This window comes from Heterodontus francisci, chromosome 11, assembly GCF_036365525.1.
Source record: "Heterodontus francisci isolate sHetFra1 chromosome 11, sHetFra1.hap1, whole genome shotgun sequence".
Taxonomy (NCBI): Eukaryota; Metazoa; Chordata; class Chondrichthyes; order Heterodontiformes; family Heterodontidae; genus Heterodontus; species Heterodontus francisci.
Window position 1 is genome coordinate 89152378 of NC_090381.1, and position 26930 is coordinate 89179307.

Consider the following 26930-nt stretch of genomic DNA (forward strand, 5'->3'; position numbering starts at 1 on the left):
ATTTTTATACAGATAGATTACTGATGTATTTCTCTCAGATTACCTATCTTTCTTCCAGTGATTCCATCTGGGATGTCATCGTTGTGTCTGCTCATTTTAATGCTACACAGTTTCTTCATGTAATCTCCTGTCCGTGATCTGCCACATGACCCGTTTCAAATCCGAGATTTGCGGGCAATTCATCCTTGTTGAACCGAACTACTCGAGGAGAGGAACTGAAACAAAAGCAAAAACACTGCATCAGACAGAACGAGTTCACGATTTAAACAGCTACCGAGCTGCAACAATAGACACATTAAAAGAATAAAGGACAGTTAGTTTTCCTGAGCTCGGTAATGTCACGACAGCTCAGAGCAAAGCACAAAGCAGCTGATTGATGAGTAATTTGTAGATTTAAACATGTTATTTGTGCAAGTGGTAGAAAAATGATTTGGGGTTGATCATGACTGTTTAGAGGAGGTCATTGCGTGCAGTAATTTATTAGTTGCATTCAGTTCTTGTTACTTAGCAGTATTTCTGTAAAAGCAGATGCTACATCAGTGTGTGTACATTGCATATTATTTACTGGTATAAATACTGCTGTAGAAATACTTAGTTGATACTGTTTGCATATAATGGAACAACTTATACCACAAAATGATTTATGCAGAATGCTTTACAATATAGGGATCGCCTATACAGCATTTTCAGTAGTACCTGTTTCAAACACTTCTGCTTAGGCGAATGTGCCAGAACATAAATAATTATCTGTTACTTATCCTGTGCAGCATACCATCTCTAAAGGCAATAGCCATATCAGTGTGTATGCAATTGCTGTTACACAACAGTATCATATCTTCTAAGTATAATTGTTCTCCCAGCAGTCATACTTTATGTCAGCTTCTGCTCAATAACATTTATAAGTTAGATGCAAAGTTCCTGCAAACCTGTTTTTTCTTTGCAGAAACTTTAGTAAATATTCCCAAGATGCTATTCATTAATTTTTTTGGAGGAGAAAACTTCAGCTGTGATAGAAAGTAGAAATGGAATGGAAAAGAGTCAATGCGGGTAACAGAGGGCATGGCTTGTGGCATTCCTGAAAAATGAAAGAAGAAAAATTTGGAAGGTAATGAAAAAGGGCAAAAAGACAGGATTAAGAGAAAGCCAGCACAGAAGCAATGGGCTCCTTCAGTGCTGTAATATCCTATAAAGCACAATTTCTAGCTTTTCTATTTAAAGCTCTTGGTTTCCAAACGAACTGAAAGTTCATCTTTGACACCCTAGTCATAAGTAGATGAGGAAAAGTTGGAGATCACTTGGGAAAAGTAATCAATTTCCTTCTTTCCTGTGGCATTTTGAATAAAAGAAAAGGATTAGATATGTAATTTAGATCTGATACTTGGCTTTCAATCCAGTCTCTTCAAGATGTAAGATCCTAGTAAAATGAGCTTGGACAAACTAAATATGGACATGAATCCAAAGTACAAAACTGCTTATAAATTGGGTCTAAGTTGGCAGCTTGCTCAAAGTGTCTACAAGAATGCTTGGGATAGCAAGTGACTAGTGCATCCAGGGCTTCTCTTCAGAGGTTGGGCTAGGGCGTATTGCTAGAACAATGTAGAGGGAGCTTTGCTCTTTAATATGTACTGTATGATTAGTTTGATGCAGGTACAGGATGCTATTTTGGTGCATATGCCGGATTTGTACTACTTGGATGCTTTTCGCGTGGGGGGCCACATTACAATTTTTGTCTTACATAGGGGGGCTGGTGAGACAATTTCAGAAAGATAAAGGCATTAAAAATTTATCTTACTATTCATCAAAACAACAACAAAGGTGCATTTTTGTGAAGAAGCTTTGAATGAGGTTAATTTATTGACTTTCTGGTCACTATGTTGGACACTGATTTAGCGAGACACCTAGCATTTTTTTTGCTTGCACAAGTAGTCAATGTTTGCTCACACTTGTAGCAATGCGGAGTATTAGGGATAGATGTCTATTGTCGGGAGTGATCACGATCGCTGTCTCACTGCGTCTGTCTCTGTGTCGCTGTCTCCCCCTCCCTCTCTGCCCCACTCCCTCCCTCCCCTTCCCCCTCTCTGTGATAGTTGCAGCAAGTGGCAACTCTCAGCTTTGAGATTGGTCAGTTTTAAAAAAAATCACAGCTGTCAGTTTCACAGCTGACACGTGTTTAGAGCAGGACCAGTATTTCCAATTTGGACAAGTTCGAGTTTTCCTGCCGGGCTTTTAAAAAAAAAAGGAACCCGCTGGAAAAGCCCGAAGTTGTCCGAATTGGAAGCGCTGGTCCTACTCTAAACACATCAGCTCTGGAACGGACAGCAGCGATTATTTTTTTAAAAAACTGACAGGTTGAAAGAAGTCAATAGGAAATTTCTCAACCCTGAAATTACCAGTCACGGGCCCCAAAATTTTTACCACGGACACTGGTGATTCAGTTCGATCGATGTGCTTAGTAAACCTAATAACAAAAATAATATTCCTAGCATTAGCACTAACCTTTCTGTGGCTGCAAGAATTTTGAAGATATTTATTTCCCACCAATTCACTCTTCAGGTCACCAAGCACCGTAGATCATTAACCAGCTGCAAGGTTAACATTACGGCCAGCATGTACTATGGCTATGCCAAAGTATGACAAACCTTCCAGAGAATGTTAGTTTGTAAACAATAATATCCTTTTTATTTACAAGTTAATATTTCGTGGTAAATTGTACAGTACTGCTAGCAAGCCCAGTGATGTCATTTTTACTAGAACATATTGCAAAAAAGGGCAACAATGGCAGCCCTGGCCTGTAGAAGCACTTTTAATAAATACTTTAAAATATTCAAAGGTGCATGATTTTTCTTTTCGAACAATTAGTTTTACTAAATTAGTTTTACATCAACTAATGGAGTAGACATGGTGGGATGATGTAGGCTAAGTGCATCCCTCTGCAATGTGCCCTCTGATATGTTTTTTTTTTAATATAAAGAGTATCATATTAGATTTACAACGAGTTCAGTATCAATGGTCACTCCTGTAAGTGGACCTCACTCCCTTATGAACCATACTTTAACCAATATCTAGGTAAGTGTTGGAAGACCTGGGATAAAACAGAACTCTCCTCATTGCATTCTGGCTTCATGGAAAATATTACTTGCCATCGTGTGATATGGTCATCTTTAAACTGAGTATACACTCTATCAGACCAAGGCTCAAGCTATAAACCAACAGACATTATTGAATATTGAACAGGTAAATGAACAGTATTCAGCACAAATAGTATATTTATAGCTTTACAATCTTTGAAATGTCAAAACAACAAATAATCTCAACATAAGTTTGGCCGCTGACTTCTTACAAGCCAAAAGGTTTGGCTTTTAATGGAACCATTAATACAAGCTCAGTTTTCTTGTTAGCTTTAGACTGACTGCCAAGTAGCATAAAGACAGACATAGATATATTATTCAATAGCCTTTGCACATTTACTAATGCAACAACGGTCTGGTAACTAGATCAGTTTAACTTCAACAATAGGATGTTTGTCCACACAGGTATATCAGCATTTTTCAGCAATGCTCAAAGGCATTTTCCTAATTGCCTCTATCTAACCATAGCTGAGGTTATCAAATGAATAGATTGGAATATCTCGATTCATTGATATATATCAAATACTTTAAACTCATAGATTCCCGACTAGGTATAATGAGAACAATGAAACCATACTGATAAATGACTATCTGAATGATGCACATCTCTGCTATTGCCCTGAGAAGTGAAAATGAGCTGACTGTAGAAACTGCGAACAGTGACTGACCTTTCTCGCAACTGTAGTGTTCACCGAGAGAATCTGATTAATAGCCAAAGACAAAATGCATGCTCTTTGCCACAGCCACTTCTCATCATTGTTCAGGGCCTGATGATAGACTTTTCAAAGTCTCCACTAAGCATTTGCTAAACACATAGAAATGGTTATACTGACAGCAATGGGAAATACACCATTGGAAACCCTCTCAGCTTGCATCATCCTGGCTAGTCTGTTCTGCAGCTGAAATCAGTGACACAAAATTTGAGTGAAATCCTATAAATAGCAACTTTTTGAAAAACTTTCTTTCAAGCTAGCAAACATCTGACATGTATCAGCCTCAGTATTTACTGCTCATTTCAATTATATCAACACATTTCCTTTTAAAACATAATAGGAGTAGGCCATTCGAGCCTGTGCCACCACTCAATATGATCATGACTGATCATCTACTTCAACTCCACATTTCCCCCACATCTCTTGATATCCAAAAATGTATTGATCTGTCGTGAATATATTCAAGGCTGAGCATTCACAGCCCTCTGTGTTAGAGAATTTCAAAGATTCACAACCCTTTGAATGAAGAAATTTCTCATCTCAGCCCTGAATGGCTGACTGCTAGTTTTAGACTTCCCAGCTAGGGGAACAAGCCTCACCGCCTCTAAAGTAGATCTCCTGCTTTCTCAGTTAAACACACAGAACAGCTTCTGCTCGCCGTCACTTCCACGTTAAATTGAATGATGGCTTGTGATTGAGAACTTTGGAACAGACCATATCCTGGAGCAATTTCTATTTCAAACGGCCTTTTTCTAGGTTTGTAGTTCTCACATTGCTCAGTCACTTTATACTAGCCTGCCTTTCAGCATCTTTAAGAGGTCCTTTGTTTAAATTACACAGGTGTTGCTTGGGAATCATGCCAAAGAGCATTATTCCTACATAAGCTTAATGTGTTTTCCCTGCTCCAGTTATCTCTAGTGTCAATATCCACTTGCATCCACATCTGATGATCCAATGAGATGGTGCTTAGTTAGAGCTCCTTGGTTTTGTACCCTGCCTTCTTTACTGGCTTCACAATTTATCACAACACATTGGTCTTAAATTTTTTTTGTCTTTGATTTATTTATCATTGGTATCCTGCTTAGTCTGCTTAGGAGAATGCAATAGAGTTATTCATAATGCAAAGAATTGGTAACAGTACACCCGCTTTCATCAACAGACTAGGAAGTCATAATTTTGGGGAATCGTGGAACCAAACCTACAATGGAGTGCCAGCCTAAATGATGTCAATTCCATGCTGATGTTTGAACCCTCAATCAACTGACTTAAAGGGAAAAGTGTACCCTTAAGACCAACGATCAGTAGTTTCCACAACAGTCTTCCCAGTCTCCCGCTGCAACTTTATTTTTTTATTTAGAGATACAGCACTGAAACAGGCCCTTCGGCCCACCGAGTCTGTGCCGACCATCAACCACCCATTTATACTAATCCTACACTAATTCCATATTCCTACCACATCCCTACCTGTCCCTATATTTCCCTACCACCTACCTATACTAGGGGCAATTTATAATGGCCAATTTACCCATCAACCTGCAAATCTTTTGGCATGTGGGAGGAAACCGGAGCACCCAGAGAAAACCCACGTAGACACAGGGAGAACTTGCAAACTCCACACAGGCAGTACCCAGAATTGAACCCGGGTAGCTGGAGCTGTGAGGCTGTGGTGCTAACCACTGCGCCACTGTGCCGTTTACACCATGTGTGTGGTTTCTGCTAAAGATACGACAGGAGAGCAGGAGACAAATTCTCCACGTAAATATTTAACTGTTATTAACTCATTAGTGTAGCTACATTTGGAATGTTTTGTGCAATTTTGATTATAGTTGGAAAAAGGATATTGAAGGAGGTACAAGGAGAATGATTCCATGACTCAAATGATAAAGAGTGAAGATACAAAACCAATATCTGCTTCCAACTGGAGAAGGACTGACCGAGAACAAGATCCTGGTCTTCATAATTCTAAAGAGATAATACATTTGTCATTGGATTGTTTAACCAGAGGATAAGAGAATAAAATTGATGAAATGAGGAAAGTTCCTTACTGGTTCAATGTGTAGCTTCCAAAGAAGTTCCAGGTTCAATCCCTGATCTGTGCTGTATTATCTACATAGAATTACATGCAAAATATAGCATAGAAACAGTCCATTTGGCTTAACTTGTCTCTGCTGGTATTTATACTCCCAAGTCTTCTCCCATTCTATCTACCCCATCTTAGTCTTTCAGGATATCTTGCTACTCCTTTTTCTCTTTTTCTAGTTTACTTATAAAGTACTGGCCCATATTTTATGCATGCATAATTTCAGTTAAAACCAATCGCATCTGGGGCAGCAGTAGGTCCACAATCTGAAAAAAAGACCAACTAGCCCATCTAGTCTTTCCATTAGACATGTAATCTACATGTATTGTGACCCCTTACCCGCAGTCATGCAAACTCCTTGGATAGGCAAAAAAAGGAAAAACCTTGGCCAATTTAAGATACTCTGGAAAATTCTTCTCTAGCTGCCCCCACCCCAATCAAGCAGACTTCAGGAGATGACAGTACAGGTATTCATACTGTCATCTATAGCTTAAGATAAGGCAGCATTAGATTCATTTAATTTACCCTTCTTATATCACACACTCATGTTGGAGTAGCAAACACCAACAGCTACCCAGTACGAGCCGAACAAATTTTGAAAAACTATTTGACTACGGGGCACCACAGCCAAACCCAATCTTGCCCTCAGTCAATATCCATACATTTATCCTTTGCAGCAAATATTTCTGGGTAGCAATCAGGAATAGTGATTCTGTCTGAATTTTCCAAATGTACCTTCTGAACAGAAGCCAACTGTGGAATATCTATCCTTATCCAGTTTATATCAGCACACTCAAGGATTGAACCTGTGACATTATTGGTCTGCATTAACAAAGCATTAAGTTTATTCTAGTGGAACCCTGAATCTTTTATTCATGACTGTTTTGTTTTCTTTCTCCCTCATTTATGTTCCACTGCATCACATACTTATCCATGACCAGAATGGGGAGGTATGCTGTTCTCTGAGCTCTGTAAGGTTACTAGTCCAGTGTTACTACCGGAGTCAATTCACCCTTTTGTTTTTCTACTTCTGGGGAATCGCCCCACCATGAAGGTTTGAGAGGGGACCTCTGCATGAGAAACTATGGCTCTGAATCTTTGACCTGCCACTTGGAAAAACACCATGCTTGACCCCCATATCACCACATTTCATTGCTTTTGTTTTTCCATATTGATGATTTTGAATTGGAACAAGTTAAAAGAAAACACATCACAAAGAAGTAAATTGTACATTAAAGTTTATTAGCTGTTCCCCTCTTGACAATGGAATGGATATAGATGAGAGTCTGTACAAACTGCAGCACCAGAAGGGTCAGGTGTACTGAACTGCTTGTAAGCACATTATTCCTATATAAAACAAGTCATCTCCAAATTACTAGCAGAGGTCAGGTACCAGGCAGTTAATCTAAATGTAGTGTTAAGAGTTTCATTTGAGAACATACCCTATAATTGCTAAAATATATTTTCTCAACACAGAAGCCTCTGATTGAGAACTACAATGGAAGATATGACATCTTTGCAATTCCCACTTGCAAATGTACATAAAATGTAAAAATTATTTTATTTAAAATTGCTTTTAACATTTTGAAAACATGCACAGCATCACTTTGAATAACCTCACACAGAATTCACAGGGGTGGGTAGGGGGGAAAAGAGAGGAAAACTGGCTTCTTTTGGGTTTTAATTCTTGCATTTATTCTCAAAATACTGTTTCACCCCAACACCACATTTCCCATATAACTCTCATGGTTAAAGATGATAAAACACTAATTCATGTCTACTTGGAATTAAAAAAAACATATTCATGGAGAGAGATGGTTAGAAGGAAAGAAAATATATGTGCAGCTATTTTAAAGAAACATTCTTGGTAAGTTATATAGTGTATTTGTTAAAAGTACGCTTAATATAGTTGATCATTTATATCAAAATACATAGTTACTGAGGGTTAATTACTTATATATCTTAAAATCTCAAATCTTATGTCCCATTACAAATAGTCATGATTAGGTTTCAGCTCTGTTCCTCAGCCAAATCCACGTCCTTATTTATACTCACCTCCACCTCCCAGATCATTCTTATTTGAAAAGTCCTATTGAAAATCCCGTCAGTTATCATTTAAAATAGTCATTATATTTACTGGCTACTCTTTGCTTCCCCCCTCTCCCCACTCAATAATCAAATTCATAAAAGTAGACTCTCTACAAGAGTGAAAGTAATTATTCTCAGTGTCACAGGTACACATTCTAATCAGCATTCAATATAAACATTTTTATCTATTTATCGTGCACTTCAATTGGCAAAAGGAAAAACAAAAATAAAAGCATGGTCTGTCAAGAACATTCGTAAAGTGAATAAAAAATCCGTTGCACTTTAAAGGCTGATGAGTTATAACTTGTTCAACAAAAGTGGGAATTACTGAACCAGTACAGAAATTAAAAATCAGAGACAACTCAAATAGTGGCCTGAGCAAGTAATGCAGGAGGAGACAACAATAAAACCATCAGGATTTCCACTGCCAAACCATGCTTCCAAAGTTCATCGTGCAAAAAGCTGCTTAGAATTAGTTTCCAAACCCAATGCTAAACATGAAGATTACTTTTCCTTTCTTTCAGTTTATTATTAAAAGAAAAATATATATAAAGCTTTTCTGAAAATTGCTGAAGAATTGTTGCCCTTAAACATTAAGGAACTGTACCATAGAATCTCCCTTCAACAGTTAGTCAGGCCTTTCCCCTTCATTTAAAAAAAAACTATGGTGGTAATTTTTATCAGGTATCACGTACAAGCAGTTTTCACAAACAGGAGATGTGAACGTCCCCTAGTGAAAGACAAATTACTTTTCATGACACAGAGAGAGAGAGAGAGAGAGAGAGAGAGAGAGATTTGTGATCAGCAGGAGCAAGAGTGAATCCTGTAGAAGGGGGTCCAGACCATCATGAGCAATGGATGATGGTTATTATGAACAGACTTCACAGTTTCTCCTTGGTTGGAACCCAGATGTAAGGCCCCGACTGCTCTTCAATAATCTGCTTCACCTGGTTGTAAATTTCCTCCAGCAAGTCTCCCTGTACAATACCTGACCATCAAAGAAAGAATAATTAATATTTTGCAAGCCGAGATTTGTGCCATTCTTTATCATTATATCCAACACACGATAGCAGAAGAAAAATAAATACATGCTGGAAATTTGAAATAAAATTCAGAAGACACAGCATCTTAAACAAGAGAAAGGTTGGAATGGAATTCTGATGAAGGGTACCCAAAGTTTCATAAGTTGTCTCTACTCGTTACATATGCTGACTAACTGGTTTTGCATTTTCAGTGTTTTCTGGTTTATTTCAGGATAGCAAAAGGAATTGGGGCAGAACACACTGTTCTTTTGCTTCTAGGATCGAGGTTCATATCTAATTCAAACTGAAGCAATGAAAGCCCTCTTTCTTTTACTGTAAGGTCCCACCTGAACTTGCATGATGAGGTTAATCTGAAACACTACTTTGTGGCTAGAACAAAGGGACATAGGTGAAAGTAAAATTTACGACAGATGTCAGGAAGAACTTCACACAAAAAGTGATCAACATAGAAAAAAGTGGGACAAGCTATATTATATCTTGGAGCCTTATCAACAAGGATGCACATGGACGGAGCAGGTAACTCTTAGTTAATTTTAATTCAACTTCCTCAACGATTCACTTATAAAGCAACATCACTCTTGTCTATGGGTAAACGTGTAATTAACAATTATGGACACATTTTAATTTAACTGTACAGATAGTTGTCACATCATTATTTGAAGGACTTATTCTAAGTTAACTAAGAAAGTAATTAAAGTAAATTAACTAATAGCATGAGTAACAATGGCAGGACAGATGTTATGTTGCAGCTGTGGTACGTGGGAGCTTTTGCATGCCAAGGCGATCCAGGACAAACACGTCTGCAGAAAGTGTAAGCAGCTAGAGGAATTCCAATCAGGATTATTGATCTGGAAGCCAAACTGCAAACACGGAGAGGGATTGACTGTTCTGTGCAGCCAAAAGCGTGAGTTCAGAAGGCTGCTTTGCCTACGCGGTGCCAGGGTTCGGGACATCCACTCAAGGCTGGACAGGAACTGGGAGTGGGAAGGGAAGGATCCAGTTGTTGTGGTCCATGTAGGTACCAACCACATAGGTAGGACTAGGAAAGAGATTCTGCTTAGACAGCATGAGGAGCGTGGCACCAAATTGAAGAGCAGAACCTCAAAAGTAATAATCTGTGGATTGTTACCTGAGCCACGTGCCAATTGGCAGACGTCACATAAGATTAGTGAAATGAATATGTGGCTCAAGGACTGGTGTGGGAGAAGTGGGTTTCGGTTCGTGGGGCAATGGCACCAATACTGGGGAAAATGGGGATGGCTGGGACTGTCTGCACCTGAACCGTGCTGGGACCAGTGTTCTAGCAAACCGTATACCCAGGGAAGTGGAGAGGGCTTTAAACTAAATACGGGGGTGAGGGATCAAGCTTGGGTAGATGTAGCAAATCAAGGGGTAGAGTCAAGGCAGGAGAGCAGAAGAGTAACATGGGAAATGAAGGTCAGAGAATGGCAGGAAGGGACAGAGAGAAAAAACCTAAGAACACACCAACAGTCATGACTGGATGTAACAAAGATAACAAAAAAATAAAACTAAAGATAGCGCACATTGAAGTAAATAAATATAATCTGATAGCCATTCTGGAGACGTGGCTGCAGGATGACAAGGATTGATTCCTGAATATTGAGGGGTATATGACATTCAAGAAGAATAGGAAGCTAGATAAAGGTGGAGGGATAGCACTCTTAACCAAGGATGGCATTGGTGCAATAGTAGAGATGACCTTGGTTCAGGAGATAAGGATGTAGAATCATTTGGGTAGAGATGAAAAATAGTAGGGGAAAGAAGTTGCTAGTGGGAGTGGTCTATTGGCCCCCTAACAGTAACCACAATGTAGGAAGTATACAAGAAGAAATACTAGTTGCTTGTAAGAAAGGGACGGCAATAATCATGGGTGATTTTAATCTACGTATAAAACTGGAAAAGTCAGATTGGCAACAGTAGCTTGGATGAGGAGTTCACTGAATGCTTTCGAGATAGTTTCTTAGAGCAGCAAATTCTGGAATCAACGAGAGCAAATTACATTAGACTTGGCATTGTGTAATGTGACAGGATTAATTAATGACCTCATAAAGGCACCCCTAGGTAGCAGCGACCACAATACGATAGAATTTTACATCCAGTTTGAAAGAGATAAAAGTGGGTCTAAGACTAGCATTTTAAGCTTAAACAAGGGCAACTATATGGGCATGAAAGCTGAGCTAGCTGAAGGGTTACTAGGATAGGAAATAGATCAATAGAAGCAGTAACAGACATTTAAGGGGATATTTCAGAATACTCAGAATAAGTATACTGCTACAATAAAGAAAAATTCTAAGGAGAGGACCCACCATCCGTGGTTAACTAAAGAATTTCAAGAAAGCATCAAACTTAAGGAAAACGCATATAATTGTGCAAAGGTGAGTGGCAGGTCAGATGATTGGTCAGAATATAAAAAACAGCAGAGAATGACTAAAAAATTAATCAGGAGAAAGAAATTAGAGTATGAGAGGAAGCTAGCTAGCAAGAGTTTCTGTAGGTATTTAAAAAGGATAAGAGTAAGTAAAGTTGGTCCTCCAGAGAGTGAGAATGGGAAGTTAATAGTAGATAATAGGGAAATGGCGGATGAAATGAACAAACATTTTGCTTCTGTCTTCACAATAGAGGATGCAAAAAACATTCTAGTCACAGCTATAAATCAGGAGGTGGAAGGAAGAGAGGAACTTGGTGAAATTACAATCACCAGGGAAGTGGTAGTGAGCAAACTGATGGAGCTGGGGACTGACAAGACCCCTGGTCCTGATGGGCTTCATCCTAGGGTCTTAAGAGGTGGATAATGAGGTACTAGCATTGGGGTTAATTTTTCAAAATTCACTAGATTCTGGAAAGGTTCCATCAGACTGGAAAGTAGCAAATATAACCCCTCTATTCAAGAAGGGTTGAAGGTGGTGGGGAGCGGTGGTGAAGGCAGAAAACAGATAACTATAGGCCAGTTAGCTAGATGTCTGTCATGGGGAAGGTGTTAGAATCGACCATTATGGAGGTTATAGCTGGGCACTTAGAAAAACTCAAGGTCATCGGGAATCGTCAGCATGATTTTGTGAAAGGGAAATCATGTTTAATCAATTTATTGGAGTTCTTTGAAGGAGTAACATACTCTGTGGATAAAGGGGAGCCCGTTGACGTACTGTCCTTGGATTTCCAGAAGGCATTTAACAAGGTGCCACATAAAAGGTTACTGTGCAAAGTAAGAGCTCATGGTGCAGGGGGTAACATATTAACATGGATAGAAGATTGACTGGCTGGCTGGCAGAAAACAGAGAGTATGCATAAATGGGTCCTTTTCTGAGTGACAGGATGTGATGAGTGGAATTCCGCAGGGGTCCGGGTTTGGGGCCTCAACTCTTCACAATTTATATCAATGACTTAGATGAGGGAAGTGATGACATGGTAGCTAAATTTGCAGATGACACAAAGATAGGTAGGAAAGTATGTTGTGAAGAGGACATAAGTAGGTTACAGACCGATAAAAATAAGTTGAGTGAGTGGGCAAAAATCTGGCAGATGGAGCATAATGTGGGAAAATGTGAAGTTGTTCACTTTGGCAGGAAGAATAAAAAAGCAGAGTATTACTTAAACAGAGAACGACCGCAGAATTCCAAGTTGCAGAGGGATCTAGGTGTTCTAGTGCATGAGTCACAAAAGGGTAGTATGCAGGTACAGCAAGTAATAAAGGCTAATGGAATGCTACCCTTTATGACAAGAGGAATTGAAAATAAAATTGAGAATGTTATGCTTTAGTCATACAGGGCATTGGTGAGACCACATCTTGAATACTGTGTACAGTTTTGGTCTCCTTATTTAAGAAAGGATGCAAATGTGTTGGAGGCGGTTCAGAGGAGGTTTACTAGATTGATACCTGGAATGAGTGGGTTGTCTTATGAGGAAAGGTTGGACTGACTAGGCTTGTTTTCACTGGAGTTTAGACGAGTGAGGGGAGATTTGAAAGAAGTATATAAGATCCTGAACGGTCTTGACAAGGTGAATGTGGCGGGGGTGTTTCATCTTGTGGGTGAGTCCAGAACTAGGGGGCACTGTTTTAAAATTAGGGGTCACCCTTTTAGGACAGAGATGAGGAGAATATTTTTCTCTGACGGTTGTGCGACTTTGGAACTCGCTGCCTCAGAAGTGGGGTCATTGAATATTTTTAAGGCGGAGGTAGATTGATTCCCTTGCTTAACAAGAATCTTAAGGTTATTGGGGTAGATGGGAGTGGAAGTCGAAACACAAACAGATCAGCCATGATCTTACTAAATGGCAGAGCAGGCTCAAGGGGCCAATAGGCCTACTTCTGCTCCTAATTCGTATGCATGTATCAGGCAATGATACTAACTTGTGAAGTGTTCTGTAAATTCCAGTTCAAGTTTTACGGCTCTCTCAAAAGTTTTCCTTGCTTGATCTTCCGTTAATCGCTTATTCATTTCCCTGTAAAGGAAGAGAGCAGAAGCCTTTACCCTCAGTCTGTGAAACAGCTATACTTTGATCATAAGTGAAGCCTGTGCTAACACAGGGCAGGTAAGGAATATACAAATGCACAATGCTGTAAAAGGACTGGCGTGGTCACTCAAGCTGGCCCCAAAGTTAAGAAATACCCAATACTCTCCCTTTCTTTCTCCTAACTGCTTCTTTGTCCCCAAAAAATATTCTGTCCCTTTATCCAGACTAGTTAAAACCTCAAGCACAACCTGCTTAATATTCAAACCGGTTTATCTAAAACTATAACTGTCAGATTCTGCAGAGCCCTTTTCCTCATAACTTGTGAAATTATCACCTAAATCAGTGCCATGCGAAATTAATAGGCTAAGATAACAGAATTCAGATTCCAATCTTGCTGACAGCACAAAGGAATTGCAGCTGTTTAGCACCACCAACAGAGAAACATCAGCATTGCAACAGTTTGCACAACAGAAGATTTCTGATCCAATTTTCCTACTCCCACACCTGGCACTGAACAGGAGCAGCATATCTAAAGTGTGCTGTGCCTATCAAGGGCTTGGAGTGTCAGTGCTTTCTCTCCAGGACTGTTAAAAAGACCTGAAGGCACCCTTGATGCAGACTGGCTCCTGCATGACTGAGCCAATCGCAAAAAGGGACTTGATGAGTATGGGAGAGAATTTAAGTGTAGTTGCATGCCTTTCCGATCTGGAGAGCAGCTGCCAGAAGACTCTAAAGATCCACTGGCTAAGTAAAAACAAATCTTAGACTTGCCCATCTCTTTGGCCTGCTGATAGACCAAGTCTGGGGTGGGGAGGATTCCTACTGCAAGCCCAACCCCAGCTTTATTGAGGCTCCCCTGGGCTGAATCTGCAGGAAAAAAATGTGGAAAACTGGACCAAGCCTTCTCTTTTAAATGACAACTATTTTGCCAATCCTTCATTGCCGCTGGGTCAACATCCTGGAACTCTCCATCCAACAGGTGTACCTACACTACATGGACTGCAGTGGCTCACCAACACCTTCTCAAGGTCAATTAGAGATGGACAATAAATGCTGGCCTTGTCAGCAACACCTACATCCCATAAACAAATGAAAATAATTGCTACTGCAGGCCCAGCTCCACCTCCCCAAGGCAACCACAGAAATGCTGGAACAATGTAACAAGGGGATAATGATCTTGTAAAAGGTCAAAAAAATGCTCACTTAGCAAAGTTGTGTTTAGGTGACGGTTTCCTGCTCAGCTCACACCATCAATCCCACCAACCTCCTCAAAGTTATGGGCCACTAAAGCTTTAGTATGAATGCTCCAGAAAAACAAGACCCAGCAGCACTGCTGCCTTTAGCTTCTTACACCGAAATACCATCAAGTTAGTTCTAAAAGTTCTGAAGCAGTACCTGGGATCACCAGCTACCTTTCTGTTGTCTTAGAAGCTGTGACTCCAAATTGTGACACTTTTGTGCTTTTGGGGTACTGGGCACAGAGTCTTAAGATGGCAGTCCCAATACTGAAGCCAATCACAACACAAGATCCATCTCACACCAACCCCCACCACCACCCCCCACCCCCCAACACCCCTTAGTGAATTTTGTTTACTTAAGAAGTTTATGCCAGGGAACTTTATGATAACCATTCCCAGCTGAGGTAAACATGGACCAATTTAACAGAAAACTGTCCCCTAGTCTGCTTTGCTGCAATTGCAAAAGAGGATCCTCTGTGGCATCAGTTTGAATTTTGCTCTAAGTCATTTAGTCCCAATTTAAGCTCTATTACAGACAGTGCTTCTGGCCTGTACTTGTTGAGACTGAGTTCAGGCTGCCCAGAAATGTTGTAAAATTATTTTAGGTTAGCAGTTTGGGTTGGACTTGAACTCATGTCCGAGAAGTGGAGAGACTGTATACATTTTGCATCACCAATGCAGTTCAAAACAGAATTCATGTTTCGTGCAGGGGTCAGATGTAACTCCAACGACTTGAAGATAAGGCCACATTTGGCTCTCATCCTAGGGAATGCCTTGAAAGCTTCGGTGTTGTATTGGTAAATAGAACTAAGCTGCAAGAAAAAAAGAAAATCATGCCCCAGAAATGAATTCTGAAAATCCTGGTTATAGGGCTGAAGTCTATACTCACATGATGTTTTCAATTGATTTTGGTTTGATGAAGATAGCAATTGGGTGCAGCTGGGCTATTTGAAGCCTCTTAATAGCATTTCCTGACACATCCAGTATACAGTGTTTACCCTAAAGAATAAACAAGGGGAAATTTTAAAGCATGGGTACCAAACTTAAAAGGTTCAAGGTTCTAGATTGTTCAAAGGTATCTGTTTGCATATGTAAGACGGAATAGCTATTCTGCATTTTGATCGATTTAGCTCTATTGGAAAGTAGTACTTTGTGTCATAACAGCTATGCATTATTAAAGGTTACACTTTCCTTGATAATAAAATCAAATTTTGCTGTGTGGTGCAAAATGATGTATTCTTCTTGATTTAGAGGGTAAGTGTTAAAATGGTTTAACAATACGCTTATGGATTTCCTTTACCTTTTCTGCTACTTCTCTTACGGACTGCACACTGGTGCCATACAGATGGTTGTTGTATTGTCCAGCTTCAATAAATTTGTGATCTTGAATGTCCTTTTCCATTTGCTCTCTAGATGCAACAAAATGATAGTCTCGTCCATCAACTTCATAATCACGCTTTGGTCTAGTTGTATCTGGAGAAAGTGAAACACTTCCATTAAACCATTTATTCTTTTGCTTCTTCCTTGCTGATTCATGATCAAATTTCAAGATGATGTGTTGAGAATTTAAGACCTGGTGTCAGGATCAACTTCGCAAGTCAGGCGTAGGAGTTCTGTGCAGCATAAAGCTCCCTGCACATTGCCCCTCTCCAGCTAACTCCCAACCTTAGAAAAAACCTCAGTGACATCTTCTTTGTTGTACACAAGCCACTCTTGAGGTTTAGTGCCAAGTATTGAATTATAGACAGTTCAAACCAATTCACCACCCCCACCCAATTGGAGTTTGGTTGAGATAGTCCAAACATATTTCACTCAAAACCTTTACTTTCAGCAGTAAAAGGATTTTTTTCAGTCAGTCTGGCCTGGTTTCAGATCTTAGGTGAAATGGTAATGAGCAGAACCATTGCATTAACTAGCTCCCATCTGTTGAACAATTAAAACTTTGTAAGTACGCACTATTCATGCTTATAAAGTGCGAAGCCAACACCAACGTGATTGACTCTGAACTGCCCTCTGAAGTGGAGTAAGCCACTCAGTTTATCAAACCTGCAAACTGCAGCAGTTTAAAAAAGTGGTTTGTCACTACCACTTCCTCAGGGAAACCAGTGATGGGCAATAAGTGTTGGCCTTGCCAATGACCAGAATGGATTTAAAAAAAACAAGTAAAAATGTTCTTTCAAAATGATTAAATTTTAAACTGAAGTTGACAGACCCCTGAAACTGATATAGTTTCTGAATGCAAAGGTAATGCTGGAATGGTGGGACATGAAGAATAAATTGAGGTGTGAGGGAGGGGAAAACTTTTACATATTTAAGCCATTTATTCCATTGTGCAGAAACTTGCAGTTACTTTACCTGCTGTGTTCTAATGCAGATGTTAATGTTTAAAGATTATAACCGTATGAGGAAATTAATGGCCATTGGCCAGACAGCTGGAGTGTGGTGCAATGATCACTGAGCAGTCAAAGGGGAGCTGTAGTCTGATAGTAACTTAGCTTCTAACAATTAAGTACACCAATTAAAAAAAAAATGTTGACAAAACGGTCTCAAGCTAACAATGGTTGAGATGATAGGTTAAAGTGAAAATATTGACATATCCCATTTAATTTCCCCATTATCCTAAAATTTATAACAGATATCCAAACTGTCACTGGTGCCTCAATCATTCTGTATCTCAAGGTTCCTTACTATCTAACTGATGAATAGACGTGGTTTGGGAGCCGATGTCTGTGCAGAGTTTCTCCTCATCCCAGGTGATGCCTTGCATGTGACTGTAAGCAGATGGCCATTTGACTGAGGCATACTAGTGAGAATAGAGGCACCTCCCTTTATAACAGCCAATTCAGTAGAATATACTCCATTAATCATTGGTTATATCCTACAGCAATTTAATTGACAATGATAATGTACTTACGTGGAACACAAGATCCAAACTTGTCTGGAAACTCAGAGATCAGATCATCATTAATTCGATCTTTCATGGGTCCCAGAATGATAACAGGACGAGAATAATGGACTATATGACAAAAAAAGAAACTCAATGAGAAGTAGACATTTTGTAATATTTACTGCATTCCTACAGTAGTAAAATCTAGCTTACCAGATCAGTCACAAGCTGTTCATTTTGGCTGCAGTTACAGACATTCCTTTCTCTTGTAGTAGTTCTCACTATGATGAGGTTTGTTTTCAACAGAAAATTGAAAACCTCCCATACACCATTAGATTTATTGTTAAGCCACACTCCCATTAAAACTAGCTGACCATAAAGCCTGGCTCAGGTATAAAATTAAAACCCGACCCAGGCCCGACCCGGCTACAGCCAACCTGAACCTGACCTAAGCTCTTTAATTTTTTTTTCGTTTCTGACCCGACATGAATCTCCTTCATCTCTTCCGGCAGCAGGTTGTCCCGCAGCTGGAGTTGTGGTGAATCATGGGTAAGCCTGATCCCATTACTTCCCGGAAGCACTGTCCAGCCCGACCCGACCCCGAATACTGGACTCGGAATTTCAACCTGACCCGAACCCGACACATTTAGTCGAGTCTAGTTGGGTTCGGGTTGGGTAACCAGGCTTTACCTGACCATCCCTAGGCCTGACATTAAGCCACCAACTCCTTTCCACATGGCAGACACTTAAAATATCAACTCCCCAGAAGGTCGGCCATTAAACCTCTCTCTCTTATTCCAGCAGGACTCACTCCAAGTAACAATTTTAATTAATGGACACTTTTAACGTAGCAAAATGCTTTAAAGCACTCCAGAAAAGGAGGAAAAAAGAACTACCAAGCAGGAGTTGGGAGAAGAGTTAGGGAACGTGGCCAAAGATGATGGTGAAGAAGGAAGCTTTTGAAGATGACAGATGAAGCATGATGATGCAGATCTGGGAGACAATTCATGAAGGTTATAAAAGCTTGAAGATTCTGCCTCTGATGGTAAAGCACAAAGACGGGAATATCTGGGGCAGAGGCAAAATGTAAGAAGCAAAGTATTCCATACACAGAAGAATGGAGGGTATCAGCTTGGACGGAGTACTGGAGAAGATTGCAAGATAGGGTGGAATGAGGTCACATGGGGATATATGGCTAAGAACGAGGCTGAAGTTACCATATTGTGGGTTGGGAATCTTATTCTTTTATGGGATGTGAACATCACTGGTAAGGCTAGCATTTATTGCCCATCCCCAACTGTGCCACACAAGTGCCAGGCAATGACCACTTCAAACAAGAGAGAATCTAACCATCTCCCCTTGACGTCCAATGGCATTATATCGCTGAATCCCTCACCATCAACATCCTTGGGGGGGGGTCACCATTGACCAGAAACTGAACTGGACCAGCCACATAAATGCTGTGGCTCCAAGAGCAGGACAGAGGCTGGGAATTCTGTGGTGACTAACTCAGTTCCTGTCTTCTCAATGCCTGTCCACCATCTACAAGGCACAAGTCATGATTGTGATGGAATACTCTCCACTTGCCTGGATGGGTTCAGCTCCAACAACACTCAAGAAGCTTGACTCCATCCAGGACAAAGCAGCCTGCTGGAGCAGCACCTCATCCACCACCTTCAACAGTCACTCCCTCCAACACCAACCGACAGTGGCAGCAGTGTGTACCATATGCAAGATGCACTGCAGCAACTCACCAATGCTCCTTCGACAGCACCTTCCAAACCTGCGACCTCTTCTACCTAGAAGGACAAGAGCAGCACATGTGGGGGAACACCACCACCTGCTAACTCCCCTCCAAGCCACACACCATCCTTCACTGAGTGCGCCAAATTTATGGAACTCCCTTCCTAACAGCACTGTTGTGTATCTACACCCCAAGGACTGCAGCAGTTCAAGAAGGCAGCTCACCACCACCTTAAGGGCAATTAGGGGTGGGTAATAAATGCTGGTATAGCCAGCAATGCCCACATCCCCAGAACAAATAAAAAAAAAAACTGCCCTTGAGAAGGTGGTGAGCTGTCTTCTTGAACCACTGCAGTTCATTAGGTGTAGGTACACCCACAGTGCTATTAGAGAGGGAGTTCCAGGTTTTTAATCTGAGCTTCACCAGGTTGGCACTTCATCTTTAGGTATGCCTGGTGCTGCTCCTGGCATGCTCGCCTGTACTCCTCATTGAACCAGAGTTGATCTCCCAGCTTGATGGTGATGGTACAGTGAGAGATATGCCAGGCCATAAGGTTTCAGATCGTGCTTGAATACAATTCTGCTGCTGATGGTCCAGAGCCTCATGCATGCCCAGTTTTGAGCTATGAGATCTCTTCTGAATTTATTCCATTTAGCATAGTTGTAGTGCCACACATCACAATGGATGGTATCCTCAGTGTGAAATCACAGAATTGTTACAATGCAGGAGGCCACCATTTGGCCCATTGTGTCTGCACTGGCTCTCCGGATGAGCAATTCACGGAGTGCCATTCCCCCCGCCTTCTCCCCATAACATTGCACATTCTTCCTTTTCATATAACAGTCTAATTTCCTTTTGAATGCTTCAATTGAACCCACCTTCACCACAATCTCAGGCAGTGCATTTCAGACCTTAACCACTTGCTGTGTGAAAAAGATTTTCCTTATGTCGCTTTTGCTTCTTTTACCAATTACTTTAAATCTATGCCTTCTCATCTCGATCCTTTCTCGAGTGGGAACAGTTTCTCCCTATCTACTCTGTCCAGACCTTTCATGATTTTGAATACCTCTACCAAATCACCTCTCAGCCTTCTCCAAGGAAATCAGTCCCAACTTCTCCAATCTTCATAACTGAAGTTCCTCATCCCTGGAACCATTCTTGTGAATCTTTTCTGCATTCTCTCGAACGCCTTCACATATTTCCTAAAGTGCAGCGCCCAGAACGGGACACACTACTCCAGCCGAGGCCAAACTGGCGTCTTATGCAAGTTTAACATAACCTCCTTGCTCTTGTACTCTATGCTCCTATTAATAAAGCCCAGGACACTGCATGCTTTATTAACTGCGCTCTCAACCTGTCCTGCCACCTTCAATAACTTATGCACTTATACACCTAGGTCCCTCTGCCCCTGCAACCCCTTTAGAATTGTACCCTTTATTTTGTAATGTCTCTCCATGTTCTTCCTACCAAAATGTATCACTCCACATTTCTCCACATTGAACTTCATCTATCGCCTGTTCGCCCATTCCACCAACTTGTCTATGTCCTTTTGAAGTTCTACACTATCTTCCTCACAGTTCACAATGCTTGCAACTTTCATATCGTTCACAAAATCTGAAACTGTGCCCTGTACACCAAGGTCTAGGTCATTAACATATATATGGAAAAGCAAGGGTCCCAACACCGACCTCTGGGGAACTCAACTACAAACCTTCCTCCAGCCCGAAAAACACCCATTAATCACTATGCTTTGTTTTCTGTCGCTCAGCCAATTCCGTGTCCATCATCTCCACAAGAACTGTGCGGTGGCCACTCTTACCAATACTGACAGTCATAGACAATGCATTTGTGACAGGTAGATTGGTAATAACAAGGTCAAGTAGATTTTTCCCTCTTGTTACTGGTCTCACCACCTGAATACCCAGAAGGGCATATCTGCCCTTCAGGACTTGGGTTGCTCAGTTAGTAGTTGTGCCACCAAGCCACTCTTGGTGATGGGCACTGAAGCTCCCCCATCCAGAGTACATTCTGTGCCCTTGCTACCTTCAGTGCTTCTTCCAAGTGGTGTTCAACATGAAGGAGGGTGGGAGGGCAGTAGGTGGTAATCAGCAGGAGGTTTTCTTTCCCATGTTTGACCTGATGCCATGAGACTTCATGGGGTCTGGGGTCTGGAGTCTATGTTCAGGACTCCGAGGGCAACTCTCTCCAGACTATACCACTGTGCCGTCACTTCTGGTGGGACAGGACATATACAGGTATGGTAATGGAGGAGTCTGGGATATTGGCTATAAATCATACTCACTGAACCTGTGTCAGGCTGTCGCTTGACTAGTCTGTGGGACAGCTTTCCCAGTTTTGGCACAAGCCCCCAGCTGTTATTTGGGTGAACTTTGCAGGGTCAACTAGGCAGGGTATACGTTTGTTGTTTCCGGTTGGTCAGTCCGGTTTTATTCTTGTTCAACTTTTCTGTAGTGGTTTGGTACTGCTGAGTGGCTTGCTAGTCAATTTCAGAGGGCAGTTAAGAATCAACCACATTGCTGTGGGTCTGGAGTCGCATGTAGACCAGACCAGGTAAGGATGGCAGATTTAATTCTCCAAAGGACATTATTGAACCAGATGGGTGTTTACAACAATCCACTAGTTTCATGGTCACCATTACTGAGACTAGCTTTTTATTCCAAATTTATTAATTGAATTTATATTCTACCAGCTGCTGTGGTGGGATTTGAACTCGTGCTCCCAGAGCCTCTGGATTACTAGTCTATTAACATTACCACTACCATACCCCAAATGAATGGAGACTGGTAAATATGTGAGACATCGTACAGGATAGATGCAGGCTTAAGAATTTTGATGGAGTTGAAATTTATGAAGAGAAGACCTCGGGAAGCTAGCGAGGAGAGTATTGGAGAAACTGAGCTTGGAGGTAAGAAGGGTATCACTGGTCATAGTGGTGGCAGTGAGGAAGGCTGTAATGCAGAGGCAGAACTAGGCAGTCTCAGTAACTGACTAGATGTAGGCTTTGGAGCTCAGTTCAGGGTCAAGCAGCACACTGAGAAAGTGCACCATTAGATTTAGTCTGAGTCGGCAGCTAGGGAATTAGGTGGGATCAGGGGTTCGGGTGCAAAGTGTCCAGTGAGAACCAACCAGAATTGCTTTGGTCTTACCAATGTTTAGGTTGAGGAAGCAATTGGTCGTCCATGACTTAATATTGGATGAGCACCAGTTGGACAGTCAAGGGTGATGGCAGAGAATTGAAGATGGGCTGACATGCTATGCTTACAAATGACAACTCAGATGCATGAAGTCTATTAGCAGCCTGAGGATAAAATCTTTAACTATCAGCAATGGAGAAGTTATTGCAGCAGATTGTTGGCTATGTTGGCAAAGGTAGGACGGGAATCATGAAAGTGCACTGCTGCGGAGGTGGGCCACAGGGAGAGAGGTGGTGAAAAAGTACAGAGTAGTACTGAAGGATACAGAAAAGACAGAGAGAAGAGATAAGATTCTGCAGCTGGAAGTGCACACAGGATATTGCTGGTGACTTTGACCAGATGGCCTCAATGCTGGGATGGAAGTCAAACATGGAGTGATTTCTTGTCCTCTTTTTAAAGAAAGAAGAGGGGAAAGTAGCACTCCCTTGATCTAGCTGGCCCAAAGACTACACCAGCATAAGCAACTGTCCGCTCTTGTACAACATGAAAATAGATGTGTGCGTGAAGCAAGCAGGTGAGAAGGAAGAAAATGGCCTGAAGAGACTGCTGTCAATGCAAAGACTGGCACCTCAAAAAATATAACCAACACACTATTTGGCAGTGTGGTATGGCATAAAGATTTGTGTTGCGATTTTTAAATATGATCAAGTAGCATGGAACAAATGGCAAGTCTTCATAGGGAGAGAGAAATCTGGTTGGAAAATTGTTTTGGACTAATTAGATTAGATTAGAGATACAGCACTGAAACAGGCCCTTCGGCCCACCGAGTCTGTGCCGAACATCAGCCACCCATTTATACTAATCCTACACTAATCCCATATTCTTACCAAACATCCCCACCTGTCCCTATATTTCCCTACCACCTACACTAGTGACAATTTATAACGGCCAATTTACCTATCAACCTGCAAGTCTTTTGGCTTGTGGGAGGAAACCGGAGCACCCGGAGAAAACCCACGCAGACACTGGGAGAACTTGCAAACTCCACACAGGCAGTAGCCGGAATCGAACCCGGGTCCCTGGAGCTGTGAGGCTGCGGTGCTAACCACTGTGCCACTGTGCCGCTCAGTCACAGAGTAGCATTTGCAGAGGCTCTGTTGTGGGCCTCCACCTCCACACCTTCTTCACTGAGAAGGGGCACGGTGTGTGTAAAATGGAGACATTAGGGGTAAAGAGAAAAATAATTTTCAATAAACTATACAGATTGGTTAGAAGGGGAGCAGGACAAAAATTGTTTAACTTTCCTTTACTGTTGCATCTTTTCGTCAGTGTCCACTTACCCTCCTGTTGGCCAACAGGTTCATAGGAGAGAACGTAATCTTCCTGACCACCTGTCCCAAAAAACAGATAGTTTAAAAATCAACTTCACAACATTAGAAAGAACATAGCAATAGCCTACTAAAAGCATGGTGTTGAAACACTGTTTTGGGACTGGGGGTGGGGGTGCGCGCGCAGGGGAGGATCAGTATTGCATTCTCATTTACTAAGATAATGCACAACACTATAATTAAAACCTTATTTTCTATTCTCAGTCTAAAAATCAAACTTTTCCAAATCAGTTACATTGCAGAAGTCCTTTTACGTGATCGACAACAATTAACATTATTAAAGGCAGTTTTAGTTCATGACTAGTAAATTGCTGTTTAATTAAAGTTGATATTAAAAATGTTTTACATCAAATCAGTTTTATGAAGTCAGTGCATAAGCTACGCTCCAGATTAAACAGAAAAGATTTGGATATGCAAATGTGATGAATGTATTAAATATTGCACCAAAATTTAAGTCCAATTGTTAATAGCAGATTTTAATAAAGTTGTGCACTCTTGGCTGGGTAGCACCACCCATGAATGAATATCAGTTGAGACTGTGATTTGAATTATAGATTATACAAGAGTCTAAGACTTGGGATTTGCAGTTACAGGACTGTGCCAATCAGCTCTGCATCTATTCCAGAGAAGGTAAATTGGATAAAATCACTCCCAGAAAATCTTGGATTCTGATTCAGATTCCCAGGTCTAGCTTTCATTACTGATACTGTACCAAATGAGTGAAAATGTAGAAATCTTTGGCATGTTAATAATGCCCTGTACATAGGATGTAAAATTGCAATGACTAAGTCTATAAGTGATCTTTAGTAAGGGTATCAATTCTTCCCTGTCCTTTATTAGATGGTTAGTTTGTCCAATTTGGAGAGCTTGGATCCTTGCTATAGGGTGCATTTGGAATGTCAAATTGGATATAAACAGATTCAAAAGATAATTCATATAAATATTTTAAAAAGCAAGTCGTTTTCCCCTTGTGGGAAAATCTAGAACCAGGGGTCACTGTTAAAAAATAAGGGGTCGCCCATTTAAGACAGAGATGAGGAGAATTTTTTTCTCTCAAAGGGTCGTGAGTCTTTGGAACTCACTTCCTCAAAAGGTGGCGGAAGCAGAGTCTTTGAATATGGTTACGGCAGAGGTAGATAGATTCTTGTAAGCAAGGCGGTGAAAGGTTATTGGGGGCAGATGGTAATGTGGAGAAATCAGTTCAGCCATGAACTTATTGAATGGCACAGCAGGCCCGAGGGGCCGAATGGCCTACAACTGCTCCATGTTCGTATGGATGCTCGCATGTTTACTAGTTACTTGGAAAAAACAGGAATATTAAAGGGTATGGGAAATGATGAGAGTAGGATTAAATTTGGCAGCTCTTGTGGAGAAAAACACTGGAACAGGCCTGACTGGTTAAATGGCCTGTTTCTGTGCAGTATGATTTCAGTTTTTCAATGCCATTTTAACACAAAGGCATATACACCACAAAGTATAATTTAAAGCAAAAAGGACAGACTATCCACTTCACAGTACTGAACAGTTGCACATCAGCAACAAACAGGGCCAACACATCAGTGGTCAGCTGGTTAAAGCATGTCCTTGTTTGATATGGATGCCCATTGCAATTCAAATGAACACTTCACCTGCCACTGAAGAGATACTTATCTCAGTTGAGTGACGCTTTCTTACCTGTCTACAATTATTAAAGATATATTAAAAAAGGGACATTCCTACACTTTTAACTCAAGCAGTAATATTACAGATTGTATCAGATATAGAATTTATACATGGGATTTATTACTTTTGCACTCATTACCTGAAGTACCTGATTTGATGAAGCTTTAAAAAGATGATGGAATCAATAGATGGTGTTCGAGTTGACGGTTTGTTCCAATTAAACAGGTTAGGAAAGGCCAGTTCTAGGTTAGAGGCAAGGAAATGCCCGTTTTCCCCAGAGAATATTGGACCTCTGGAACAGGTTGCTGGCTTGTGCAGTGAATGCCCATTCTCTGAATTATTTCAGGCGAGAGCAGTTTCTGGGTGGGACGAAGATTACATTTTGTCCAAGGGAGGTCCAAAGTACCTTACAGGATTATTGGGACCAGAGTGATGATCTGGACTAGTTTGGATCACCCAAGAGGGAGGGGGAGGGGAGGGTGAGAGGGAATTTCCTAGATTGCCCCACTGCCCTCCACAAACTGGCCTGGCTTTTAAAAAAAATGTATTTTCACCTTGCCCAGGAAATTACATGGTTTTGGGCGGGGTAGGAAGTGTATAAAATGTGATGTACAAGATATCACATTTTGTGTGGGAAAGACCGGATAGACCAGAGGGTTTCTTCCTGTCAGTCATTGTTTAAATAACATTTCAGAATCCAAGTGACCAGCATAGAATGGCAGGTGAAGGGCTTTTGCAGTTATCGCTTCAGTTAAAGTAGCACATTCACAAACTATCATAGAAGATTTAATCCAAAAACATAAAGTAGTCACTTTTTCCACAAACAATTCAGCTTTGTTACTGAAATACTTCCTGAAGACTTCTGCACTCAAAAGTTTTCGCTCGTGAAGTGCTATTTCCATGTTACAGTTAGCAATGAGCTGAGAGTTAGTTGACTCAAGTACATTAGAGTGAATGAGGCAAGGATGACTCCATATCACCACTGCTAACACTGATCTCTGTGAATGTTCCACGATAAATTATCTCATGGACACTTCAGCCCTCAGTCAGTACCTTTACAAATATGTAGTCTCCTCCCAATGCATTGTGCAAGACATTAGGAGAACACTGGGCTACGTAGTTGAATTTCCAATCTGTCAAACACAACGATTACTAATTAACCAGGTGAATGTACAACTTTAACTGTTTTCAAGCAGACTTTGTTAAAAGTTGATCAAAAAATAAACAACTTGTACAAAACAAAATTCAGAGTACAAGCAACTCATGCAAAAGCAGGGCTGATGAGAAACAATGTACATTTGAGGAGAGATACATAATCAGAACGGGCTGAA

At 40.9% G+C, this 26930-nt stretch overlaps 2 protein-coding genes across 12 annotated transcripts in view; one reads left to right on the plus strand and one right to left on the minus strand.

Annotated features, from left to right (window-relative positions):
* The window catches only part of meltf (melanotransferrin), a 79593-nt gene extending 77150 nt beyond the window's left edge, over positions 1 to 2443 (plus strand). The window contains exon 15 of the mRNA XM_068042449.1: positions 59 to 2443. Within this exon, the coding sequence (XP_067898550.1) occupies positions 59 to 123 (65 nt within the window). The 3' untranslated portion in view covers positions 124 to 2443. The remainder of the gene's footprint in view (positions 1 to 58) is intronic.
* Positions 2444 to 7142: 4699 nt separating this feature from the next.
* dlg1b (discs large MAGUK scaffold protein 1b) overlaps positions 7143 to 26930 on the minus strand; it is a 438658-nt gene continuing 418870 nt past the window's right edge. For all 11 annotated transcript variants that reach the window (XM_068042457.1, XM_068042451.1, XM_068042454.1 and 8 more), the window contains 6 exons: positions 23890 to 23940; positions 17678 to 17779; positions 16064 to 16236; positions 15653 to 15762; positions 13422 to 13513; positions 7143 to 8997 (listed from right to left, as the gene is read on the minus strand). In XM_068042457.1, the coding sequence (XP_067898558.1) occupies positions 8891 to 8997; positions 13422 to 13513; positions 15653 to 15762; positions 16064 to 16236; positions 17678 to 17779; positions 23890 to 23940 (635 nt within the window). In that variant the 3' untranslated portion in view covers positions 7143 to 8890. The remainder of the gene's footprint in view (positions 8998 to 13421; positions 13514 to 15652; positions 15763 to 16063; positions 16237 to 17677; positions 17780 to 23889; positions 23941 to 26930) is intronic.